This window comes from Crassostrea angulata, chromosome 8 (assembly GCF_025612915.1).
Source record: "Crassostrea angulata isolate pt1a10 chromosome 8, ASM2561291v2, whole genome shotgun sequence".
Lineage (NCBI taxonomy): Eukaryota > Metazoa > Mollusca > Bivalvia > Ostreida > Ostreidae > Magallana > Magallana angulata.
Genome location: NC_069118.1, coordinates 1,842,683 through 1,865,904, shown reverse-complemented (window position 1 = coordinate 1,865,904; position 23,222 = coordinate 1,842,683). Strand labels below are relative to the sequence as shown.

General features: G+C 35.1%; 2 protein-coding genes and 1 pseudogene across 3 annotated transcripts; 2 read left to right on the top strand and 1 right to left on the bottom strand.

Moving 5' to 3' along the window:
• The first annotated feature begins 587 nt into the window (after positions 1-587).
• On the top strand, positions 588-10,424 carry LOC128159631 (NF-kappa-B essential modulator-like). Of its 2 annotated transcripts, XM_052822779.1 has the most exons (9): positions 588-685; positions 1,091-1,643; positions 2,990-3,163; positions 3,426-3,550; positions 4,460-4,612; positions 5,997-6,093; positions 6,451-6,630; positions 7,315-7,656; positions 9,823-10,424. In XM_052822779.1, the coding sequence occupies exons 2-9, from the start codon at positions 1,101-1,103 to the stop codon at positions 9,949-9,951; spliced, it is 1,743 nt and encodes a 580-aa protein (XP_052678739.1). In that variant the 5' UTR covers positions 588-685; positions 1,091-1,100; the 3' UTR covers positions 9,952-10,424. The 2 variants fall into 2 exon arrangements, with proteins under 2 accessions (XP_052678739.1, XP_052678740.1); XM_052822780.1 differs by lacking the exon at positions 588-685 and having other exon boundaries at positions 694-1,643.
• A 719-nt stretch (positions 10,425-11,143) lies between these two features.
• LOC128161195 (tripartite motif-containing protein 45-like) lies at positions 11,144-14,747 on the top strand (annotated as a pseudogene).
• Positions 14,748-17,161: 2,414 nt separating this feature from the next.
• LOC128159881 (mitochondrial inner membrane protease ATP23 homolog) lies at positions 17,162-21,924 on the bottom strand. Its single transcript, XM_052823097.1, has 6 exons — positions 21,733-21,924; positions 21,391-21,436; positions 20,375-20,456; positions 19,127-19,258; positions 18,327-18,410; positions 17,162-17,393 (listed from the first exon to the last, which is right to left on the bottom strand). Exons 1-6 carry the CDS (start codon positions 21,914-21,916, stop codon positions 17,178-17,180), a joined length of 744 nt encoding a protein of 247 aa, XP_052679057.1. The 5' UTR covers positions 21,917-21,924; the 3' UTR covers positions 17,162-17,177.
• Between the last annotated feature and the right edge of the window lie 1,298 nt (positions 21,925-23,222).

Here is a 23,222-nt window from a genome sequence, read left to right as displayed (position 1 = left end):
CAAATTTGAAGGTCAGAAATAGGTCGGTCAATAGGTTAATTCGTCCTTTGTCCTTTGTGTCCTTCAAACTGTTGATTATACAATACTAAATTCGCAATGTGAATGAGATTTTGTCATAAAACAACGTGAGGTTTTATTAATGGTTTTGTGTCTTAGCCCTCCAAGTAAATTATGTTTTGCCACTCATTCTTATATTATTCTGAAATGGGTGTACAAATACATAAAAATGCGTTGAAACGTTCTCCTTGCTGCCATACTTCATACGTATTTTAAAGTAAAAATTTAAAAGTTTTTCAACTACAGTACATGCAGTAAGTTGATCTACCGATGTGGACCAGAGACAAGGGGTGCAGCTCATTCTGACCAGTGTGACCATGTGTTTTAATTGTGTGACAATAAATATCATTCTAGAAAAGACACGTATACATGTACATGTAGCGGCATTATTCGTGATTTTGAAGTCGTCTCAATGAAAGACAATACAAGAATCTTCGATGAAAATGAAACTAACATTTTATAATTTGATGCAACATTTGTTACTAACGCATCTTGTGTTTAATCGTGTCTTGAAAATAAACAAATTTAAAAGAAAAGACTTCGCCCCTGTGAATCCACCTCTTCTATAAATTTAATCACGTGATCATCACACCAGGCAACAAGACCAGGAAGTAAAATACAAGAACAGGTAAGTTATATTGTGGAAGCTCATAAGGATATTTAATGCTTCAGATATGATTTCATTATGAAGTAAATGTTTGTTGATTTTTTTAATGAATCAGTTGAAAATAAGTACTGTGGCTCCGTCAATACTCGTTGAATACCAATTTTGCGGATTTGTCATTGAGTGCACTTGGATGAAATGTCAGTTGAAGTGCAATACCTATTTACAAACACATTGTAATTAATGTTGACAATGTTGGAATATTTGCCATGCACACACATATGTATCTATAAGCTGTGAAATTCAGTACATTCGCCAAAAATATATTATCCAGAATATCAATGAAACCATACAAGTTATTTTCAAAACCAATTTCTTTGATAATCATATATTTTACTTAGTAAATAAAATTAACTTCCATTTGATCAGCATCCTACCCATGGATCATCGCCGTAATAATGCCCAGGATGTGTTACGATGTCATCTCTGTGAGACTCAAGCCCCACCTATGTACTGTGACATCTGTAACCTAAATTTGTGTAAACCCTGTGTTGGGGAACATCTCTCGAATGAATCTACAGAACACAAAGTAGTGCCATTCAGAAAGCGTGGATCCACCCTTTACTGTTCAAAACATTCCACCAAGTTGTGCGATCTTCACTGTGAACAGTGTGACATTCCTATTTGTGTGCAATGTGTATCATCTGGTGAACATATAGGTCACAAACAAAACGACATTCTAATATTTTTAGAAAAGAAGAATAAGGGTTTACAGAAAGATCTGAAAGAATTAGTGAATTTGATTAAACCAAAATACCAGGAGAGTGCATCTAACATCTCGGTTCAAAAGTCTGATCTGCGCAAAAACTCTAAGAAACTGAAAACAGCCCTGGACAAACAAGGAGAATCTTTGCACAGAGAAATTGATAACGCCATCAAGAAACTCAAGAACGAAGTTGATGAACTGGAATCAAAGGACCTGGTTGTTCTTGATAACGAGGATTATGAAATTAAAGCTGCTTGGTCCGAATTATTTTGGGCAAACGAAAAAACAAACCAAAATGCATCATGGGAATGTTTAGAAATGGAACCGTTTGGTTTCGTCTCCCGAAAGATTGGGTATATTCACCCGCTTGTTGTTTATCGATTGTAAACAAAGAGAACTTTAGAAATATTAGCGAAAATAAATGTACACAGGTTTTTTTTCATTTGCCTGAACATTACGTCCTTAATCTATAGCGATCTCAAAGTCGTAATACAACCATACCGGTCTCTAGGTCAGGGGCAGATTTTAACATGAAGCAAAATAACGCGGTACCCTTTTATGTCGGTTGTTTTGTTAACAAATTTTGTGCATAATTTTTTTCATTGAAAACTATTGCAATGTCCTTTATTATACACATGATTATCATAACCATCGTTGAAAAGCGTACACAAAATTTGATATAAAATCGGACCAAGCGGCTTTAAGCGTAATATTTCTGAAATAACACGAATCATTGCAGATGTGAAGAAATTACTAGATTCCAATGGTGTTAGTCGTGTCTCTTCATACAAATTTAGTATTTCTAAATATAGACGAATTCCTCCTAAAGTTACAGTTTCCTTTACAAGCTGATCAATAAAAAACAGATATATCAGCTGTTTGTTTTTCTGTCAGCTGTAAATGTGTCACAAGAAAACGACACATTGAGTTTTCGCAGTCTACCCTCGGCCTCACCCACTTCTTCAAGCATCAGGGTTTTTAAATTCTAAATTGTTTTACTTCCTTACATTGTAATAAGGAATTGTCTTAATTAATAAAACAAGTCTTAAGGTATGCTGTTTACATCGATTTTCTCAAAGATGTTTAGTTAACAACACCATTTTGAAAGCTTGTTTTTATATGAGCACATTAATGTTTCAAGTTGTCGTAAATGCGGTCACTGAAAACATTTGTAAAAATCATTTAAATCAATTTGAGTTTAAACAGTCGTTTATTAAGTTTTTGTTTTTTGTTTGTAAAAAAGCGCAAAATCTGTTGTGCTTGTCCAAGTACTAAAGGTTAGGTTTCTTTTACATATTTCAACCCGTCTTTACCTCATGAATAACAAAGCGCTAAACATGTGACTTAAATCTATTTACATTTGCGCTTTGAGCATACATATATCTATGGAAGGAAATTACCGACAAAAGTTTATGTATCTTTCAGTAATTCTTATAATTCTTCCTTCTTCATCATTCGTTACATTTTTACACGAATGCCACTTTATTGTTTATTTGACCCGCCCTTATACCTATTCTATGATATTTCTGTACTTGTCATTTATAATGTTTCATTGTGTACAGTTGGGAGACCTGAGACAGCGCCTGAAGCAGAAGGATGAGGAGATCGCCTATTACAAGGAGCAACAGCAGCACCACATCTCTGACCTGACCAAGCAACACCAGCAGCAGAGGAAGGAGCTGCTGCAGCAACTCGACTGTCTGCAACATGAACTTCAGCAAACCAAAGATGAACAGGTGCATAGGCTTTACAATATTTAATAAAAATGCTAATTTCCTTTATGGCTTGAATGCTACATTATTAACAAAACAAAGATGATGAAAAATACTTGTTGATATCTCTTTGACGTTGATATGTATTTGGGTGCATTCTGACAAAGGCCTATCCCTGTAATATTCTCTCTCTCTCTCTCTCTCTCTCTCTCTCTCTCTCTCTCTCTCTCTCTCTCTCTCTCTCTCTCTCTCTCTTTACGATTATAACTTATTTGTAACCTTTCAGACCAAGGCCTATACAAGTGATGTCCAGAGTCTTAGAAGTCAGGTTCTGATCCTCATCTCCCAGGTGACCGAGTCCCAGAATAAACTTGAGGCTGCAAAGGATGCCCTGGAGAAGAAGAGTGGACGGTTAGACTGCACTGACCCTTGACCATCAAACTTATTGTAATACATGTACTGTGGAGTCATCATTATTAGTGGAGGACCAATGTAACCTTGCCCAGAATTTCCCTCAAACGCATATACCAGCATTTGTTTAATATAATGAAATTACGTCCCCCTGAACCAGTAAAAATTTGGCTACCCACGAATATTGACCCCCAAGAAATAAAATGATCCCACAGTAGCACCCAAAGTCAGGGACACAAATAGCATGTTGATTTTTAAGCAGAATATACAATGACTGAAATTTCATTGTATATTAGGTATATTTAGTCTTTTTATAACAGAATGGTGCCAAAAAGTTTTAGAATATTATCTGAAGGTCTGAAGTAAAATGTATTCATATATATTGAAAGATTTAAGTGATATGGCCAAACAGGCTTTAGAATTTTAAAAAACTTGTTTAACGTAAAAACTTTTGATTTACAAATGAATGTGAAAAATTATTTTAAAAGTTAAAAATTATTCAGACAGCTTCAACGAATAGATTATAAGTGATGGTAAAGTTTATGTCTGTTGATTGAGATAATTTGATCATTTTGTGTCTAGTACTCGGTTAGATAAATTTACCATTCCTTACCAGACTCCAGTAACTATGGTACTATATTCATGTTTTGCTCTATAGTGTATGCATTGGTTAAGGGTATAAGGGTTGAAGGTTTATGATGATAATTGTGTGTCCTGTACCGAGTTCATGAAGATAGTTTGAGCATTTTTATACACAGACTTAAGGAGCTAGATCACAAGAATGTGGTTCTCTAACCATGTTTAACTGCTGGTTAACTGTATTGTGTGTTCTTCACAGCATCCAGGAGATAAAACACAGGAGTAAGGTTCTATAACCAAGTTTTACTGTATTATGTGTTCTTTTGACAGACTCCAGGAACTAGAACACATCAGCACGATCCAACGCGAGGAGTTCCAGAGACAGCGCGCCCAGGACGCGGGGCTGGTGGAGACCCTCAGACTGTCCCTGATGAGGTACGAGAACGCCCTCAACGCGGAGAGGAAGGAGCACCAAAACACCAAGTACGAGGGCTCACAATGTGTGAACAATTTACTCAAAGTACGGGGGCTCACACTGTGTGAACAAGTTAACATAAAGTACGGGGGCTCACAATGTGTGAATAAGTTAACACAAAGTACGGGGGCTCACAATGTGTGAACAAGTTAACACAAAGTACAGGGGCTCACAATGTGTGAATAAGTTAACACAAAGTACGAGGGCTCACAATGTGTGAACAAGTTAACCCAAAGTACGGGGGCTCACAATGTGTGATCAAGTTAACACAAAGTACGAGGGCTCACAATGTGTGAACAAGTTAACCCAAAGTACGGGGGCTCACAATGTGTGAATAAGTTAACACAAAGTACGAGGGTTCACAATGTGTGAACAAGTTAACATAAAGTACGAGGGCTCACAATGTGTGAACAAGTTAACTCAAAGTACGGGGGCTCACAATGTGTGAACAAGTTAACACAAAGTACGGGGGCTCACAATGTGTGAATAAGTTTACACAAAGTACGATGGCTCACAATGTGTGAACAAGCTATCATAAAGTACGAGGGCTCACAATGTGTGAACAAGTTAACTCAAAGTACGGGGGTTCACAGTGTGTGAACAAGTTTACTCAAAGTACGAGGGCTCACAATGTGTGAACAAGTTAACCCAAAGTACGGGGGCTCACAATGTGTGAACAAGTTAACTCAAAGTACGGGGGCTCACAATGTGTGATCAAGTTAACACAAAGTACGAGGGCTCACAATGTGTGAACAAGTTAACCCAAAGTACGGGGGCTCACAATGTGTGAATAAGTTAACACAAAGTACGAGGGTTCACAATGTGTGAACAAGTTAACATAAAGTACGAGGGCTCACAATGTGTGAACAAGTTAACTCAAAGTACGGGGGCTCACAATGTGTGAACAAGTTAACACAAAGTACGGGGGCTCACAATGTGTGAATAAGTTTACACAAAGTACGATGGCTCACAATGTGTGAACAAGCTATCATAAAGTACGAGGGCTCACAATGTGTGAACAAGTTAACTCAAAGTACGGGGGTTCACAGTGTGTGAACAAGTTTACTCAAAGTACGGGGACTCACAATGTGTGAACAAGTTAACTCAAAGTTCAAAGAGGGCTTGGGCTTGTGATGTGTGAAAGTAATACGAGTGGTTGAATCAGTGTTCAAAGAATTAATAAGAGAAATTATAGCAAAATGGTCACATGATGGTTTTCTATAGCATTTGTTAAGTGGTATTTAGTAATCAATGGATTAGAGAAACAGTAGATACATGTATGACCCTAGTCTCATATTCTAGTAACTAAATTCTGCCCTCTGTTTGTGTTATCAAAGGTTATCTAGTATTTCAACAAATTATCAAGCTTTACAAAGTATGAGTACATTTCAGGAAAACATCCGTAGAACTCAGACAGTCTTTCAACCAGCTGGTGTCTGACCACAAGAATTTGTCGGAGAAGTACGATAATGTCCGCATGCAGGAACAGGTAGGGAAACTGATCATCAACATTTACAACTAAAATCTAGATGATGCATGATGTATTTGATCTGTTCATGTACAGTGGAATCATTTTTATTCGTGGGGGTCATTTTTCTTGGTTCATGGGAATGTAATTTTGTTGGTATTGTAATCACGAACATTTTAATAAATATTAAACAAGTGATTGTATATTAGTTCGTGGGATGTAAATTCATGGGCAAGGATTATCCATGAAAGTCAGGAACGTTGATCCCAGACGAACAATGACGATTCCACAGTACCTCTCCTATGATGTGCCCTTTAAGTACCTGTCCTATAATGTACCTTTTCTGTACCTATCCAATATCCTTTTTTACCTGTACAGAGTGGTTGTACGGAGACAGAGAAGCAGAAGTTACTGGACCAGATCGGTCGCCTGACAGCTCGGGTCTACGCCGGAGAGGAGGCCATTAACTACCGAGAGGAGAAACTGAAGAAAGTGGAGGAGGAGAACAAGAAGATTAAGGAGAAACTCAACAACGTGGTACCTGTGCTGAGGGCTCAGGTGAGAATGGAAATAGAATAGAATGTTTAAAGTTGTGTGCTCCCCAGGCCCAAAAGATTTTATGAGTAAATTCCTTTTAATAGTTACTTCAATGACTTGTTAAGTGCTATTTGAAAAATAAAACATCTGATTCAATATACATTCTTATATCTAAAGAGTTCCAAAGTAACTGTGAAAGCTAAAATCTAGAAATGAATAAACTATCCCCGGCCCAGAATTTGCGAAAGTTGTCGCGCTTGCTGAGGATTGGACAATGTTAGGAATGTGTTCATGATCAATGTATAGGTGAGAACGGGGTCTTTATGGAATGTGTAGAGTGTTTAGGACTATTGAATGGTTGTCAAGGAGGACAGCTCATATCTGCAAACACTGAAATGTTTGTATTGTGGAAACTAACGAAAGTTAAGGAAAAAGATCATCTCTGCCATGCATGTGAATAGTTTAGAAAATTTATTATCTTATAAGCAAAATCAGAAGTTTCATGTATCTTAATTTAAAATGTTTTTATCTTAATATAGATAACTTCATTTGCTTTTACCCAAATGAAGACTTTTATATTCATGCCTAGAAGCTTCAAATTTTACCATTATTATAAATATTTTAATTTACATTCAGTCGTGGGTTTGATATTGATAAAAGAAAGTCACTCATTTATTAAGAGAAAATCTTTGTTTTTATTTGAAGGGGGAGGTATGGAAGTCCAACTTTGACGCAGAGAGAGATTTCCGAAAGCGACTCCACGCGGAGAAGAGCCAGCTGGAGAACAAGTTGAAGCAGCTCCAATTCCGGAATCAGCAGCTGCTGGATGAGATGGAAAATTTCTCCAAGCGGCAGTTCCAGGAAATGCAGCAGCGCCACACCAACCAGGGCTTCCAGCACTCCCTGCAGCAACACCTGAGGGTGGGGCAACAGAACCACGGCAGCCCCTACCAGCCCCCCACCTACCCCACTCAGTCTTACCCTGGCCCCGCCGCGGGGGCAGGGGCTGTGTATGACAACAGATCTACTAATATGACCATGGGGCAGGTAAGCTTGTACTGGTCAAACAGAATCTTTGGTCATTGTAAATCAGGGCTAACAAGGCATTGGCTTTTTGTGACTAAACTATTAAAGCTGAACACCGTTCATAAATAGGCATGTCACTCAGGCCAGGTATGGGTATAAAAACCTTCAATTTCGTTACACTGTATTGCACATCTGAAACTTGTGGCTGACATGTAGTATTCCTTTCATGGTCTTTATATTATATTCATTTATTTCTTATTTTATGTCCCTGTTCTGTTTGTAAAAAATGCATTGACCTGTTTACTGATGTAAGTATTCTTCTGGCTTGATAAAATTGCATAGAATTTGATAATTTCATCGTGATGGAGTAACACGACGAGGCAAGATGTACGTCCACACAGGTGAGACCTCTTCAACAAAATACTTTAAACTACTAAGAAATCTGGGGCTTATATAGGGGTTGTAGGGATAGTAATGATAAAAAAGAATTATGGTGGACATTGCCTATTTACAAGCGGAGTAAAAAACTCAGTACAGCACAACACAGTTTAAGCACAGCAAATCAATGATTGTTCTAAAAGAATTGAAAGCAAAACAATACAATTTTTTGGTCATATAAATTTATTGGAGCCAATTATTTTTTAGATATTCATTGGCATGATATTTCATGGATTGATATGTTTATATAAGGAATAAAGTTTTAAATGTCAATTGATTAGGGGTACATGTACCAATCAAAATTAAGCCATCACGAATTAAATGACTCAACACTATTGATTTTGTATTAGGTGCATTGATTATATCGACATCTGATTATTAAAGAAAGTATTTATACTCCCACAAACGAAGTTTAGGGGGTATATTGGTTTCACCCTGTCTGTCTGTCCGTCTGTCTGTAGACACAACTTTGTAACCCCTATAGAATTTTTTATTACTGCATGGAACAGTTTGAAAATTTGTAGGTTTCTGAAGGTGTGTACCTGCAATTTCTTTAAAGATCAGACAAGATTTAATGATTTTATGACAGTTTTCATTTTCCTTATATATATATTGTACACTGATGTTGAAAAGTAAGGGAGGTAATCCTTACAGATTTTATTAATTAATTAATAGTATTAAAACACTCTAAAATATATTTATATAAATACATCCAGATGGAGGTTTTTTGTCTTTATGTCTTTATTAATAAATTTTTTTATTTTTCATAAGTATTCTATCAACTGACAATGCAAAGTTTTTGTTTGTCAATGATAAATTCGTAGGAGCTAATAAGAACATCAAAGACAAGTGTGGCTGAATTCATTTGTCCCAATGGAGCCATTATCTGAGCCATGGTTCAGATGGAGCATGTGTTCAGGGGAAATTGATAATCTGTAGTTGGGTGATGGTTTATGAGCTATTTTAAAACTGTTTCATGTAAACCAAAAGTTTCTATCATTATAAGGAAATAAATAATATCATTATTAATAAAGAAGTTAAACTATTTTTAGAAGTTGTTTAAATTTATTAGTCAAGTAAATTGATGAAGTGATCCTATTGGGCATTAATTTAAATGGAATTCAAAATTACTGATATGATTGTAGTGTTTTGGCAATTTTAAAATTGTTCTCTTTTTTTACATATTTTTACATAGTATGGTGATTATGGTAATGTTTTGGGAGTTTATTAAATTTAACAAGCTCATCAAAGAAAATCATAGTCCTATGGGATCAATTTTCTAATATGGAGTTCCATTGTGCCATAGGAGAAAGTGAGAAAAAAATTTGGAACAACTAATTGCATCTGTCAAGACTCTTATTAGAAAGATATTGAAAGTTTTATCAACAGAAGAGCATTGCTTGGCTACCGGTATTTCCATTTACTGCAAAGGGAGGGGTTATTGTCATTTTGTTGGTTTTTCTATAAATCAGTTAAATTAAAAAAAAATCATCAGATACATACATTTGTAAATGTATTACTGTTATAGATATGTATTTACAGTGAAATTCTGACAATTTTGATTTTAATTTTTCTTTGTTAACTAGTTTTTTTTTACAATTCTAGAATTTTTTTTGTATGTGTTCCAAACCTTTATTATTCAATTCAATTATTTGTCCCATTAGAAATTAGCCTTGTGGGGGTATTAATCCCATAAGAACAGTTCTAGTTTTATTTCTCTCTGATCATTTGATTTGATTGATCTTTCAGTCTCACGGCGGATCTCAGAAGGGGGAGGAGCTCCAGCAGTTTGAGTGTCCGAAGTGTAACCAGACGTGTCCAGACATGGACACCCTCCAGATCCACGTGCTGGACTGTATCGATCAGGACATGACCTGACCTACTGACCTGTGAACTGCCGACCTGTGACTTACTGATCTATGACCTATTGACTTGTGACCTACTTGTGAAATACTTACATGCTGAAATGCTCCATTCCTGAAGATGAAGTGACAGTCTCTGTATTGAATCAAACATTGCTAGGATAATGTAATATGGGTTGGTACATGCACATATGTTGGTTGGATGTGCATTAATTATGTATCATTGCTAAACATCAATTAGTTGTTATTTTTAATGAAATAGAGTCAAATATAAAAACACAAATTTTAAACTCAGTTCCAAAACATGCTTTTAATGTGATTTATCATCTTTCTGATTTATTGATTCAAAATTTTAGTTCTTAAGGTATTATAATGACAGTTTTTTGGTTCCTTTGAATTGTTTATTCATTATTTGTTTTTACAGTCTTTTAAACTGTTGATTTTACAATATAGAATATACAATGTGATTTTGTCAATAAACGATGTAAGCTTATATTGTTGGTTTGATTTTCATAATCTTCCAAGTTTATATACTAAAAAAAACTTTGCCACATTTGATTTTCCTCAATCATTCTGATATTATAACATTCTTTTGATTAATTGAGGCAATATAACAGAAGTTAAATAAAGTTACCATAATGGAATCATATCATTTTGAAATTAGAATCACATATAATACGGGCATATCAAAATCATTTGTGGCAACATTTTCTATGGAGCCAACATTGCAGGTCAGAAGTAGGTCGGTCAATAGGTTAATTCGTCCTTTGTCTTTTGTGTCTTCCAAAATGTTGATTATACAATATTGAATTCACAATGTGAATCAGGTTTTGTTATAAAACAACGTGAGGGTTTATTAATGGTTTGGCGTCTTAGCCCTCCAAGTAAATTATTTTTTGCCACTTTTAATTCTTATATTATTCTTAAATGGGTGTACAAATACATAAAAATGCGTTGAAACGTTCTCCTTGCTGCAATACTTCATACGCATTTCAAACTAAAAATTCAAAAGTTTTTCAACTACATGCAGTGAGACCGATGTTGACCAGAGACAGGGGTGCAGCTCCCACATTCTGACCAGTGTGATCATGTGTTTTAACTGTGTGACAATCAATATCATTCTAGAAAAGACACGTATACATGTACATGTAGCGGCTTTATTCGTGATTTTGAAGTCGTCTCAATGAAAGACAATACAAGAATCTTCGATGATAATGAAACTAACATTTCATAATTTGATGCATCATTTGTTACTTACGCATCTTGCGTTTAATTGTTTCTTGAAAATAAACAAATTTAACGCAAAAGACTTCGCCCCTGTGAATCACCTCTTCTATTAATTTAATCACGTGATCATCCCACCATGCAGGCAACAAGACCAGGAAGTAAAATACAAGAACAGGTATGTTATATTGCGCTAGCTCTTAAGGATATTTATGAAGTAATAGGTAATGCTTCAGATATGATTTGATTATGAACTAACTGTTAGTTCATTTTTTAATGAATCAGTTGAAAATACGTACTATTCGTTGAATACCAATTTTGCGGATTTGTCATTGACGTGGTAACTTGGATGAAATGCCAGTTGAAGTGCAATACCTATTTATGAATATATTGTAATAAATGTTGACAATGTTGGAATATTTGCCATGCACACACATATGTATCCATAAGCTGTGAAATTCGGTACAAACGCCAATAGCATATCATCCAGAATATTAATGAAACCCCACTGTATCATTTAATATTGATTCGTTGGATGAGATATCGGCGCTTCTGATTGGTCGAAAAATTTCTTTGATACCTGCATCAATAGAATTTTTGCCGGATATACTTTTCTCAACTGTTCTTATCCAACACTATTTATGGAACGGGAATTTCCAAGATAAACACAGTCAACAAAATGTAAAGTTGTGTCTGTTTAATATCAGCAAACAAAATACAACTTTATAAATTTAAAAATTTTAATCTTCAAAAATAAACAATATACATTATTTAATTCACGAAATAGAAAATTAAGTGTTTTTTTCACGATTTCGTTTGCTTGAGATCAACGATCAACATTTAAGGCGAAGCTGGCTGTTCCTGAGACTTCCAATTCCAGGAATGATAATAACGAACATCATAGGCGTCGGAACCGGGGGGCTAGGGGGGGGGGGGGGGGCCCACTTTTTTTGCAAAGTTAGACCTAACCATTAGAAACATAGCATGATAGATGGTTCAGCCCCCCCCCCCCCCCACTTTTTCTCTGAGGATTAGTCTAGCCCCCCCCCCCCCCACTTTCAATTTGCTTCCGACGCCAGTGAACATATAGACATGTACACTTTCACGGTAACACTGCTGTTCAAATTTGGTACGCTGAGTTTTAAATTAACACACTTACATGATCGGTCATCAGAATAAGCATAATAAAACAAAGCTATGGTAGTGCATCAAGTGAACTCTTTCGGCGCATTCCAAGCGGCAGATATACCATTAAGTACATGTACATTACTGGCTATCTAGTTACCACAACGTTTACAAGAGTCGTTTATACATACTATTCTTTGTCGACATATCAACTATTTTTGTCCACGATCGCCTCTCCCTGCATGGTTGTGTCCAGTTGCATATTCCAGTGATCTCACATGAAAACCAGTTTTAACGAATCTTTCTGCACAGTGAATAATATCGCAAGCTATCGCATGTATCTTCCTTTCGTTTTCAATTCAGCTGGTTCAAATTTTAACTCACTATTGTAGCATTGAATGATTTATTTTTGACGTCGTCGTGTCAATAACTGCCGTCAGGTGAGCAGACAAATTGAATAACGCACGTTAGCGCGTTATGATAATTTGTCTGCTCACCTGACGGCAGTTATTGTCAATAACTGCCGTCAGGTGAGCAGACAAATTGAATAACGCACGTTAGCGCGTTATGATAATTTGTCTGCTCACCTGACGGCAGTTATTGACACGGCGACGTCAAAATAAATCATTTAATGCTTATATTTACATTCCCTTACTGAAGAAATCAATTGTTTATTTAAATAAATTGATATAAAGTGCAGATCACGGAGGGAGTGAATAGCTGTTTTTGTAAAACCGGTTTAAACTGGTTTTCACATAGACTGTTGAGATGAGATCAACGAGCATGAAAATATAATCCATGATAAATAACTCTTGAAATGTTGCTTTTAACAATAAATTCAACTTTTTGTTGAATAATTATAAAACATGGTGTTTTAACAACATTCATGAAATACATTTTTAACCGATAACATAGAAATCACTGTTTGAGAACTACTTATGTAAATTACTCGTAAATTCATACGCAGTGAATAGGTGTTACATTTAGAGGCATTTAAAATGGCAAAACACAGTAGAATGTAAATATTGGTGTTTAATCCGTTAAATTCAGCTCAATAGCTCTGCATCAGCTGAAAGCGCATCCATTTTGAATATTGTTGCTGTTGTTGTTTTGTATTCATACGCGCCGCTTCATTTACATTATTTAAATTTTTGATCAATGACCCTTTACATTTAATGATTTGAAAATGTTTTATTAAATGATAAAAAATGAAAATAATAATTTTTCTATAGATCGACGTATCAAAGAAAAAATTGACCGGAAAACTTTTTCATTAATGCGCTACGCTCATTGATGAAGTTTTCTGGTCAATTTTTCAATAGAAAAATTAATATCTTCATTTCTTAAGTTATTTTCAAAACCAATCTCTTTCATATTAGGAAATAAAATTAAACTTAAAAAAATTTATTAAAAATAATTAAAATTAACTTCCATTTGATCAGCATCCTACCCATGGATCATCGCCGTAATAATGCCCAGGATGTGTTACGATGTCATCTCTGTGAGACTCCTGCCCCACCTATGTACTGTGACATCTGTAACCTAAATTTGTGTAAACCCTGTGTTGGGGAACATCTCTCGGATGAATCCACAGAACACAAAGTAGTGCCATTCAGAAAGAGGGGATCCACCCTTTACTGTTCAAAACATTCCACCAAGTTGTGCGATCTTCACTGTGAACAGTGTGACATTCCTATTTGTGTGCAGTGTGTATCCTCTGGCGAACATCTAGGACACAAACAAGGTGACATTGTTAAATTTTTACAAAATAAGAATGAGGCTCTCGAGAGAGATTTGAAGGAATTAGAAAATTTGATTTACCCAAAATACCAAGAGATTGAATTCAACATCTCCGTTCAGAAAGTGGATCTGGGCGAAAACACCAAGAAATTGAAAAAAGCTTTGGACAAACAAGGAGAAAACTTGCACAGAGAAATAGACAATGCCATCAAGAAACTAAAGACTGACGTTGATGAAACAGAATCAAAAGCCCTTGTTGTCCTTGATAAAAAGGAAGATGAAATTAAATGCAGTCTCTTTGAAATAAAACAGATCATTACTAATGTGAAAAAAGTACTAAACTCTAATGATGTCAGTCTTGTCACATCGTACAAATCCAGTATAGCTCAATTAAGAAGACTCCCTCCAAAACTTACAGTTTCTCTACCAAGTTTGATGCCACAAAAGATTAACAAACAACAGATTTATCAGCAGTTTGGTTCTTTGTCAGCAGTATCTATCACACCAGAAGGCTATGGCTATTTTTCGAATTCTCCCGGACCTTTGTTGTCTCGCCTTCATAAGATGGAATTAAGTGAGGAGCAACATATTGATCCCTTCATGGTAGAACAGATCCAGGGAAATCCATATGCTCTACCTTTTGCCTCCGACCAAGAGAAAATGCTTCTAAGACAGGAGGAAAAGCTGAAACACTTCCTACCTTAACAGTTCCAGAGAATGCCACAGCAAGACTATCAACACCCCACCTAGCGACAACCGAGTTTGGGGCAAGATATAGGAGACTTCTCTAGTAGCCAGCTACACGAAGAAGACATTAGGAAGTCTAGATCTAATGGAAGCAAAATAATCACGAACTTCAAGATATTTGAGCATATGAGGAAAGATGAGATGCCGAAAGTTGGAATTAAAGGTATCGATCAGATGTCGGATCACTGGAAATTTAATAAGGATCACCAGCACTCGCAAGACCATCCCCAGGGGGCAAGATCTAGTAGTCCCGAGTCTTATCTTGAACCTACCCACTGGACAGACCCTGTCTTTTTCAATTGTAGAAGTCCCCAAACCACCATTGAACAGGTAAGGCTGACTCCTTAGACTAGAGCTTGGGTTGTATTAAGGTGGTATGGGAACCTGTCGATATTTCTGTTAAAAAAAGTACATTATAATCAAAATACTTTAACCGTTTTAGAATTTTTCAATTTTACGATATCTGACTAATAAATATATTGTAATCCTTTTTTGGGAAGGTACATGTGTAAGTTATAAACGCCACAGCCCGATTGGCATTCATGAATTACAGCTTCTTTGCTAACGCTCTAAACCATAATGATTGCGCTACGCTGTTAGATAATAATTTAGGTAAAGAAAAGACTTATAAAATTATACTTTATCTTATTTTTTATTTCGGCAATATGTCACAATATGGAAGTGACCCATACCATCTTAAACACGTACAGGTTAAAAGGCTATGATACGGTTAAGCTTCGTTGAACTTTTATTATTATATATTAAAACATTTTTGTACTAATTTAACATTATTTGACATTTTCATAGTATGTGACATCAAACTCATTCGTTTATGATTATTTTAACTTTGAATAATCTATTTGAGTAATTTAATACATGTAGGTACCTTGTATGATTAGTTTTTCTATGTAGACAACATTCCATTTTAAAATTTCAATCACTGACTGTTTCTTGTTTTCTTTTAGGTTGATTAATTTTAGGATTTATTAATTTTGCAGATCAACAGATATTATCCAGATCACCGTTATCAATATTTTGTGTGTACAGCGTGTAATCGGTATTTTCCCAGATGCAATCTGAGGGCTCATTTGCCATATTGGCCATCAACCTACTGATCTGTGACCTACTTACATGTGAATGTAAACTGGTAGAGAGGGATAGTTTCGGATAAAGTACATTTTCAGTATTTTTGTAAAATTAAAATTGCTGAATTTGAAGACTTGTGAGTGTTGCTGAAATTCATGAAATGATTTCTAATGATCATAAAAAGAATGTTTTCTGTTGAAATTGGTACGTAATATGTAGGCCCCTGCACAGGTGCTGGTGGACAGGACCGTGCACCCCCATCCTTTTCATTTTTTCTACTTATTTTTTTTTAATTTATTATCGTAAACAACCCCTTATATCTGTCTCAAGTCGAAAAAATACAGAAATATCACGACTCCGTAGCATTTCAACAATATAGAATCCCCTTCCCAAAATGGTGCTTTATACCCAGTTTTCTTAAATTCAACCCAGTGATTCTAGAGATGAAGTCAAAAATGTGAAAAGTTTACAGCAACTAAACATAACACCAACTTTGTCTACCGTTAGTCAGAAACTCAATTGTTATACCTGTTACCGGTATCAAACATTTCCTATACTCTGTCCCGAGTTTTTGCTTCCACCACTTTTTGCTTGATAGTTCGATAATCATAAATACCTTTGTGCTCAAAGTACGTTCATCCACTAATATGAAAAATGTTCAGATTATGTTTTGAAGCGCCCCATCTACGCTTTTCAATACACAACCCAAAATAGAAAGTCTATGGGGAGTTTTGCATTGCATAAGCCATGAAATAGCCCAAATGATCATGTTGAAAAATTGTGCGAGGTATTCCTAGTACTCCCGAATGGAAACCAGATGTGAACATTTCCCATTATAAATCTCTGTAATAAACCTTTTTTCGTTCATGAGAACTTTTAATGAGTGAAAAATGAAAATATGTTAATGAAGATTTCCTGGATATTTTCCTTTTTATCATTTTCAACGGTATTTTTTTTCACGGTATTTTATTACAAATCACCAAAAAGTGATAGAAGCAATAACTTGGGACAGACTATAGTCCTTGTTTTGAATGGTATGGCATTTAAGTTATTGTGATTTCTGCAACTGGTCATCTTTGTGACATTTTTTAAAAGAAAAATTTTTCTTTTTAATTTGCCTAGTAAACTTGATTCATTAAATACTGGTAGCTCATAATAAATGAAGTACCTTTTGTATTTATGCCCAGTAATAAGCATCGTCTTACGTCACGGTCTGCAGTCAACATAGAAGGAGATAGAATCGTACATATTGACCATTGTTTGCCACAATGAGTAATTAGTCAGATATCAGACACTAACCATATATACAAAAATAATTTATTAAAATAATCTAAACTTAGGTATAAGTGTCTCCGGTTTCTTTGTCATTCGGATATACTTATTATAGTAATCGCCCTCGGAGAGTTTCTGTGACTCGAATGGAGCGACGTCATTGTAACACTTATCAAACACACTGTCTATGACTTGTCTCCCCTTCTCCTCCGTAATGTTCCGTGCCGTCACAATAGACCTCAAGGCGTGCTTCTTCACACACTCCTGATCAAGTTAAAAAAGCCACAGTGAGATGGTGGGATTTGTAAAAAAAAAAAAATTCCATGTACTCTTTATATTTGTTTCGATATCCTAATAAAATTAATTCTTTTGAAATTAGGCTTGTAAAATACCTTCTAAAATTATGCTATACAGGATGTAAAAATTAACCATACAAGGTCACAATGACCTTTCAATTAGCTTAGATATAAAATTCACATTTATTTTCATAGGCTAGTTTAAATGTCAAATTTTGTCGTGTAGTGAACAATATCATAGCAAAGTGCAGATGTTGATGCCAACTTTGTGTTTTTTATCATAAATTAAAGCCGATAAGATGGACTTTAAACTAAATTCAGCGAAACGTTGCTGTAAAACAGGTCACTAAGCATCAGTTGGAGAAAGAGCCATTAGGGCTTTTATCTGAATCTGATTATCATTTTTCATGTTCTTCATACTTGAAAGATATTGTATCAGTACATAAGGCCACACCAATATAATTTCTTGTTCGTCAGACCCTGTGCGCTCGTATTTATATAAATCTATACAAATAACATTATTATCAATTTCCCACATCCAGGAGACTCTGCACTGTTTTCTGTTCTATTTCCACTCTATTTTTCATATTTTTTATAGATTTAATCTATAAATCAGAAACAACTAAGTAGGAGAAATATAACTGTCCGCTCATAACCATTTATGTAATGCCAAAAAATTTTGGATGCAAGAAATAATAATTTCATTCTTTAATCACTCCCTCGCTCATACCCTTTTTCATGTAATGTCTGTCAAACAAGAAATTATATTGGTGTGGCCTAATATATCAAAAAAGACCTTTTAAAGTACAAATTAACAAAATTGCAAGAATTTTGTTTTGGGATATTTGATTTTCATGTTGCTTTCTAAATCAGTCCAAAAGGTACGGTATTCCTCTCCTACCTTATGTTTGTCTGTAATGTCGAAGCCAGCGTTGTTAAGGAAACCACTTAGTACCCCACAGTCTGCAAAAGCCGCCGCACGAATCTAGAGAGGAGAAAGTAAACTTCCGTCAGCAGTCGCTCAGATCTATTTCTAACAGCTTGTTGTATATTAGTTTTAAATCTAGATAGCTTGTGTCTGCATAATGATATGGCAATGATGTATATACATGAATATGCATATCAAACAGTTTTATCAACCACCATTACTTATCTTTTTCTAATAGCTTGATGTTCATTTATTTTAATAGTGTTTAATGTAATAAACAAGCACACATAACGTAATCAAGTAATTTTTTATATACCGGTAAATGTACAAAATTTAAATTTGATTGGTTGAGAAAAATTATTTGATTTGATGAAAAAATAAAAAGATTTCTTCTACAAAATTGAACCAATATAAATGATTTGAGACAGCAAGAGACTACGGTAGGGACCTCACCTCTGTACAAGAGACTACGGTAGGGACCTCACCTCTGTACAAGAGACTACGGTAGGGACCTCACCTCTGTACAAGAGACTACGGTAGGGACCTCACCTCTGTACAAGAGACTACGGTAGGGACCTCACCTCTGTACAAGAGACTACGGTAGGGACCTCACCTCTGTACAAGAGACTACGGTAGGGACCTCACCTCTGTACAAGAGACTACGGTAGGGACCTCACCTCTGTACAAGAGACTACGGTAGGGACCTCACCTCTGTACAAGAGACTACGGTAGGGACCTCACCTCTGTACAAGAGACTACGGTAGGGACCTCACCTCTGTACAAGCAAGGTGCTCTATCTTTGTGAAGTCTACTTTGGCCCGACAGTCATCAAAGGCGTGCGTCATTTCATGGAACAGCAGTTTACACGTCGCCGAGACGGGAATGTTGCTGTAGCACAGCACAATCTATAAATAGACATGGTGAAATTACAATTACATGTTATATCAGGATACCCTTGCTCCGGAATTAAAGTTTCTTATAGCGAGTGAAGTGAGCTCTAAGAACCAGTGCATGCAGGAAAAAGAACAAGCTAAACCTACAGATTCATCAAGAAAAATTTTTGTCTATGTCCCATAATGCTTTCTAATGTTTTCTACGGTGGTGCTATGCCAAAAATGGCTTACTTTTAACACGTAGTTACGTCTGCCTTGAGGTTTGAAGACACGTTTTGAGTACCGTAAAAGCTTAGGTGAGACCCAAGAAATTTTTTACATGCTTCCATTTCTTCGTATTGAATCGAGATAGGTAAACAAATGATTATTGATTTTAAGGTATGCTGTCACAGTGATCTCATGCTATATTTCCCCGACAAATTTAGGGATGGATCAAACATCTATATTGTGTGTACTAGCAAATCATCTGAAACTGTTATCACAGTTAATACTGAAATAGCTTGAAATTTTCTTATCGAATCTGAAGGTTTAGTTCATCCTTTTTCCTGCGCGCACTGATTCTTAGAGCTGGCTTTGCTCAATATAAACTGCGATAACCACCTCAGATTATTTGTTTTTAATTTTTATTTTTTGGTTTGATAGAGAGATTATATATATACAAGCAAGAGCCATACTTTACTGTCATATCCAAATTCAAGCTAATTTTTCATGCATGTACAGTAAGTAAAAGTAAAGAGGGGAATGAAAAATAGGTCATTTTGAACTAAATAAAAAAGAATAAAGAGAAAAACTAAACATTTAAAAAATCTATGCAGATATTAGATATTGTCAAACCATTAAATTGAAAGTTGGGAAATTACACACCTACAAACAGGGACAGGGGCACATTCAACGTATGTAATAAGAATGCAAAAATAAACATGTTTCAAAAAAATATATGAACCAGAGAATAAAATTCAGAAAACAACAAGGCACAAAAGAAAAATAATACTGTACTTAATGTTTACATTTACACACCAAAGAGGCCATACCCATAAATTCAATCTCAGGCATATATGGTTTACATGTTAAAGGTTTTCTTTTGGTGCTTTGCTTTGGTCATGTGGGACTCAAGGCTTTATTTCTTACCTGGTTTGTGTTTGGATCATATCCCCCACTGACTTTTTTCTCACATTTCTCAACTGATATATTTCTTCTTAAGTTGAAATCACTGTCAATTGAAATTTTTTAAACATTTCAAAGTCCTGTTATATAGAAAGGTATAAAGACTAGGTTGAGATTAAATCTTTAAAAATACTATGTTAAGGTACTTCACTACACCGAGACTTAGACTTTTTAAGACACTACGTCACAAGATGGCGATTTAAATGTTTTGTTAAACTGTTTGTATCAATCGATTCAGATGTATATCGTGATAGCTCAGTGGTTAAAGTATCAGGCTTGTGAACCGCAGGTCATGAGTTCGAATCTGTCTGCGGCTTTTGTTCATGTTTACTGAATGATATTTTTGAAAATATCATTTTTTATCTAAAATTGCACATTTTTTCGTCTATTTGACACATATACTTCTTATCCATCATGCCATATATCATAATCGTGTAATTTTCTGCTGATTTGAGAGAATATTTCAAGGTGTAGTGAGGCACCTTAATATTGCAAATCACGTTATCCTGAGTTGGGAACTTTTTTGTCAGTTGGACAGGAGAGATTCCCATGCAAAGGTGGCATGTATTTAACAGTTACTTTTCAATTTCCCAAAGATTTTTTCTACTTTTACATTTCGTTATTAAAAAGTATTCCTTTCCTCTACTAAAATATATAACCTATTATCATTCATGATCGTGATTTTTTTAAAATGTATCATACATGATAATCTACTTTAAAAGTCAGGCACCCTACTGAAGTACTTAAGATTGTGATCTACAATCTGCATATCCCTATCAACTTAAAAAATCGAAACTGTTCTATTATCCTGGTGAAACAAAATAAACAAAACAATTCTGAATATACAGTATATCAGTACAAACATCAGTGTATACATGTATTTGTGAATAAGTATTTGGTAAATGACCAACATTTGACCAGGTCGATCTAAGTGTTTGTCGTAATTCTGAATTATTACTACTTTCAAAATTATTGTTTACCATCCATGATCCCTAAGTGCTTGGTGTAATATCCGTAATTCTGGACCTAAAATACATGTAAATACCATTTAGATTTTTAGTACATGCAATATTTCAAATCATTCAGTGTAAAAACTTTACTGGCACGCCAGTAAGTGAGTAACGTTACTTTTAGAAAACAAAATTGATGTTATGACAAAGAATGCCGTCAACTCTTGGTTTTAAATAGCACATATATTTAGGAATATTCAGCTAAAGTGAAATCTGATTTGAAAAAAGCTAACACAATTTTAGATTCAAATTTTCTTTAAATCTATAAATGTATGGTAAATACAACCTTCGAGGAAATTCGGTAAAACTTACAATGTGTAAAACATTTTACGACCCTCTTTTCTATCACTTTCACACATCTCCAGCCTAGTGCAGAGTATTCTTTGTACAATTCTGGATTTTTCCGCTCTGGATAGAGAGGATATCCAAAATCTTCCTCAAATGTCTCTTGCAATCTATGATTTTTTTTCGTATTTTCATCGGACTCGTCCTTCATTTTTATTCTTCATTGATATAGATAGGGCGTGCACTAAATAAGTCGACTCTATGCAACATTCAAACTTATTTTGAGATTTTCTCTATCGGAAAATCCACACAATATAGTGGGTCGTAAAATCACATGTTTTCACCGTGTAGCTTTATTTCTTTATCTTTTTGTTCACGGAGAACAAGTCCACAAACCAAACAACTGAAATTAAGTTATTTGTTCTGACGAATCAATTTTTATTTTCTATATATATATAGCTTGTTTTTAGTTTGTTTTTGGGGTTTTTTTTCAACGAATTGGGCATTTGTTCTGGAAAATTCGACAGAACATGTACTTCCTAAATAGTTCTGACAAAAATCTTTGCAATTTTACAAGTAACCTCAACATTTTTGACATTGCATATTGAATTTTGCAGTGAAAATTCCTGCTCGAAATTTAGATGGTGTACAACTTTGCACTTGATTTTGGAAAACTGTACCGCAGTTGACCGATGAAATTAAATGAAATGAACTCTTGCGGACCTAGTGGAAGCCAAAAGGTACAGAACATTCCTAGCCTGGGAAAACTCAAACTTATATTATTCATACGGTATAGATTCTAAAGAATTGCCTCCTCCCCTCTCAGAAAAGTGGTTAATTTCATAAAATCGACGAGTCGATCCGGAAAAAATTAATAATTTATACATGTACTTACATTATTTTTTAACTGAAGGGCTAAAAAGCAAATACTAAATGTAAAATCTATATAAAATCTATATATGAAGGTTTTTTAAAAGATATGTATGGTCTTACCAGTTACATCTTCTTTTGGTTAATTGAATGGCGAAGAGAAAAAGTTCTCTCTGTCTGTCCGTCTGTCTCTCTCTGTCTCTCTCTGTCTCTCTCTCTCTCTCTCTCTCTCTCTCTCTCTCTCTCTCTCTCTCTCTCTCTCTCTCATATAAAACATTAAACCCGCATTTTATGAGGGATTGAGCGATATAAAGACTTAAGATATTTTGAGGAGGAAAAAAAAATATGTTGTCTCTTAGCCTATAGAATACGGGCCCGACTTCTTTTTGTTTTGTTTTTTTTAATTTAATAATATATAATGAAAAGTTTCCTTCTGTTGTGTTTAAATTTTTTCAAAATAGATTGATATATTCGCCATTTTTGATGGTCATCACATTCACACTAGCAGTCGCTTACTAATGCATCACCATGAGTATTGTTGCACCTTTTACGACTCTCTCCATAAATCTAGCCAGCAATGTTAATTGTTTTACATATAAACACAACAACGGACAGAGAGCTATATGCTAAATCTCCGAGCTCCCGTA

What these genes read in the sequence shown, in the direction of transcription:
- LOC128159631 (XM_052822779.1), top strand. Translation starts at nt 1,101, where the DNA reads ATGGATCATCGCCGTAATAATGCCCAGGATGTGTTACGATGTCATCTC. An exon ending in CTGGAGAAGAAGAGTGGACG is followed by an intron (nt 3,551 to 4,459) that starts GTTAGACTGCAC and finishes TTCTTTTGACAG; the next exon opens with ACTCCAGGAACTAGAACACA. An exon ending in ATGTCCGCATGCAGGAACAG is followed by an intron (nt 6,094 to 6,450) that starts GTAGGGAAACTG and finishes TTACCTGTACAG; the next exon opens with AGTGGTTGTACGGAGACAGA.
- LOC128159881 (XM_052823097.1), bottom strand. Translation starts at nt 21,916, where the DNA reads ATGAAGGACGAGTCCGATGAAAATACGAAAAAAAATCATAGATTGCAA. An exon ending in CGTAAAATGTTTTACACATT is followed by an intron (nt 21,437 to 21,732) that starts GTAAGTTTTACC and finishes CATGTATTTTAG; the next exon opens with GTCCAGAATTACGGATATTA. An exon ending in GCACTTAGGGATCATGGATG is followed by an intron (nt 20,457 to 21,390) that starts GTAAACAATAAT and finishes TTCAATTGACAG; the next exon opens with TGATTTCAACTTAAGAAGAA.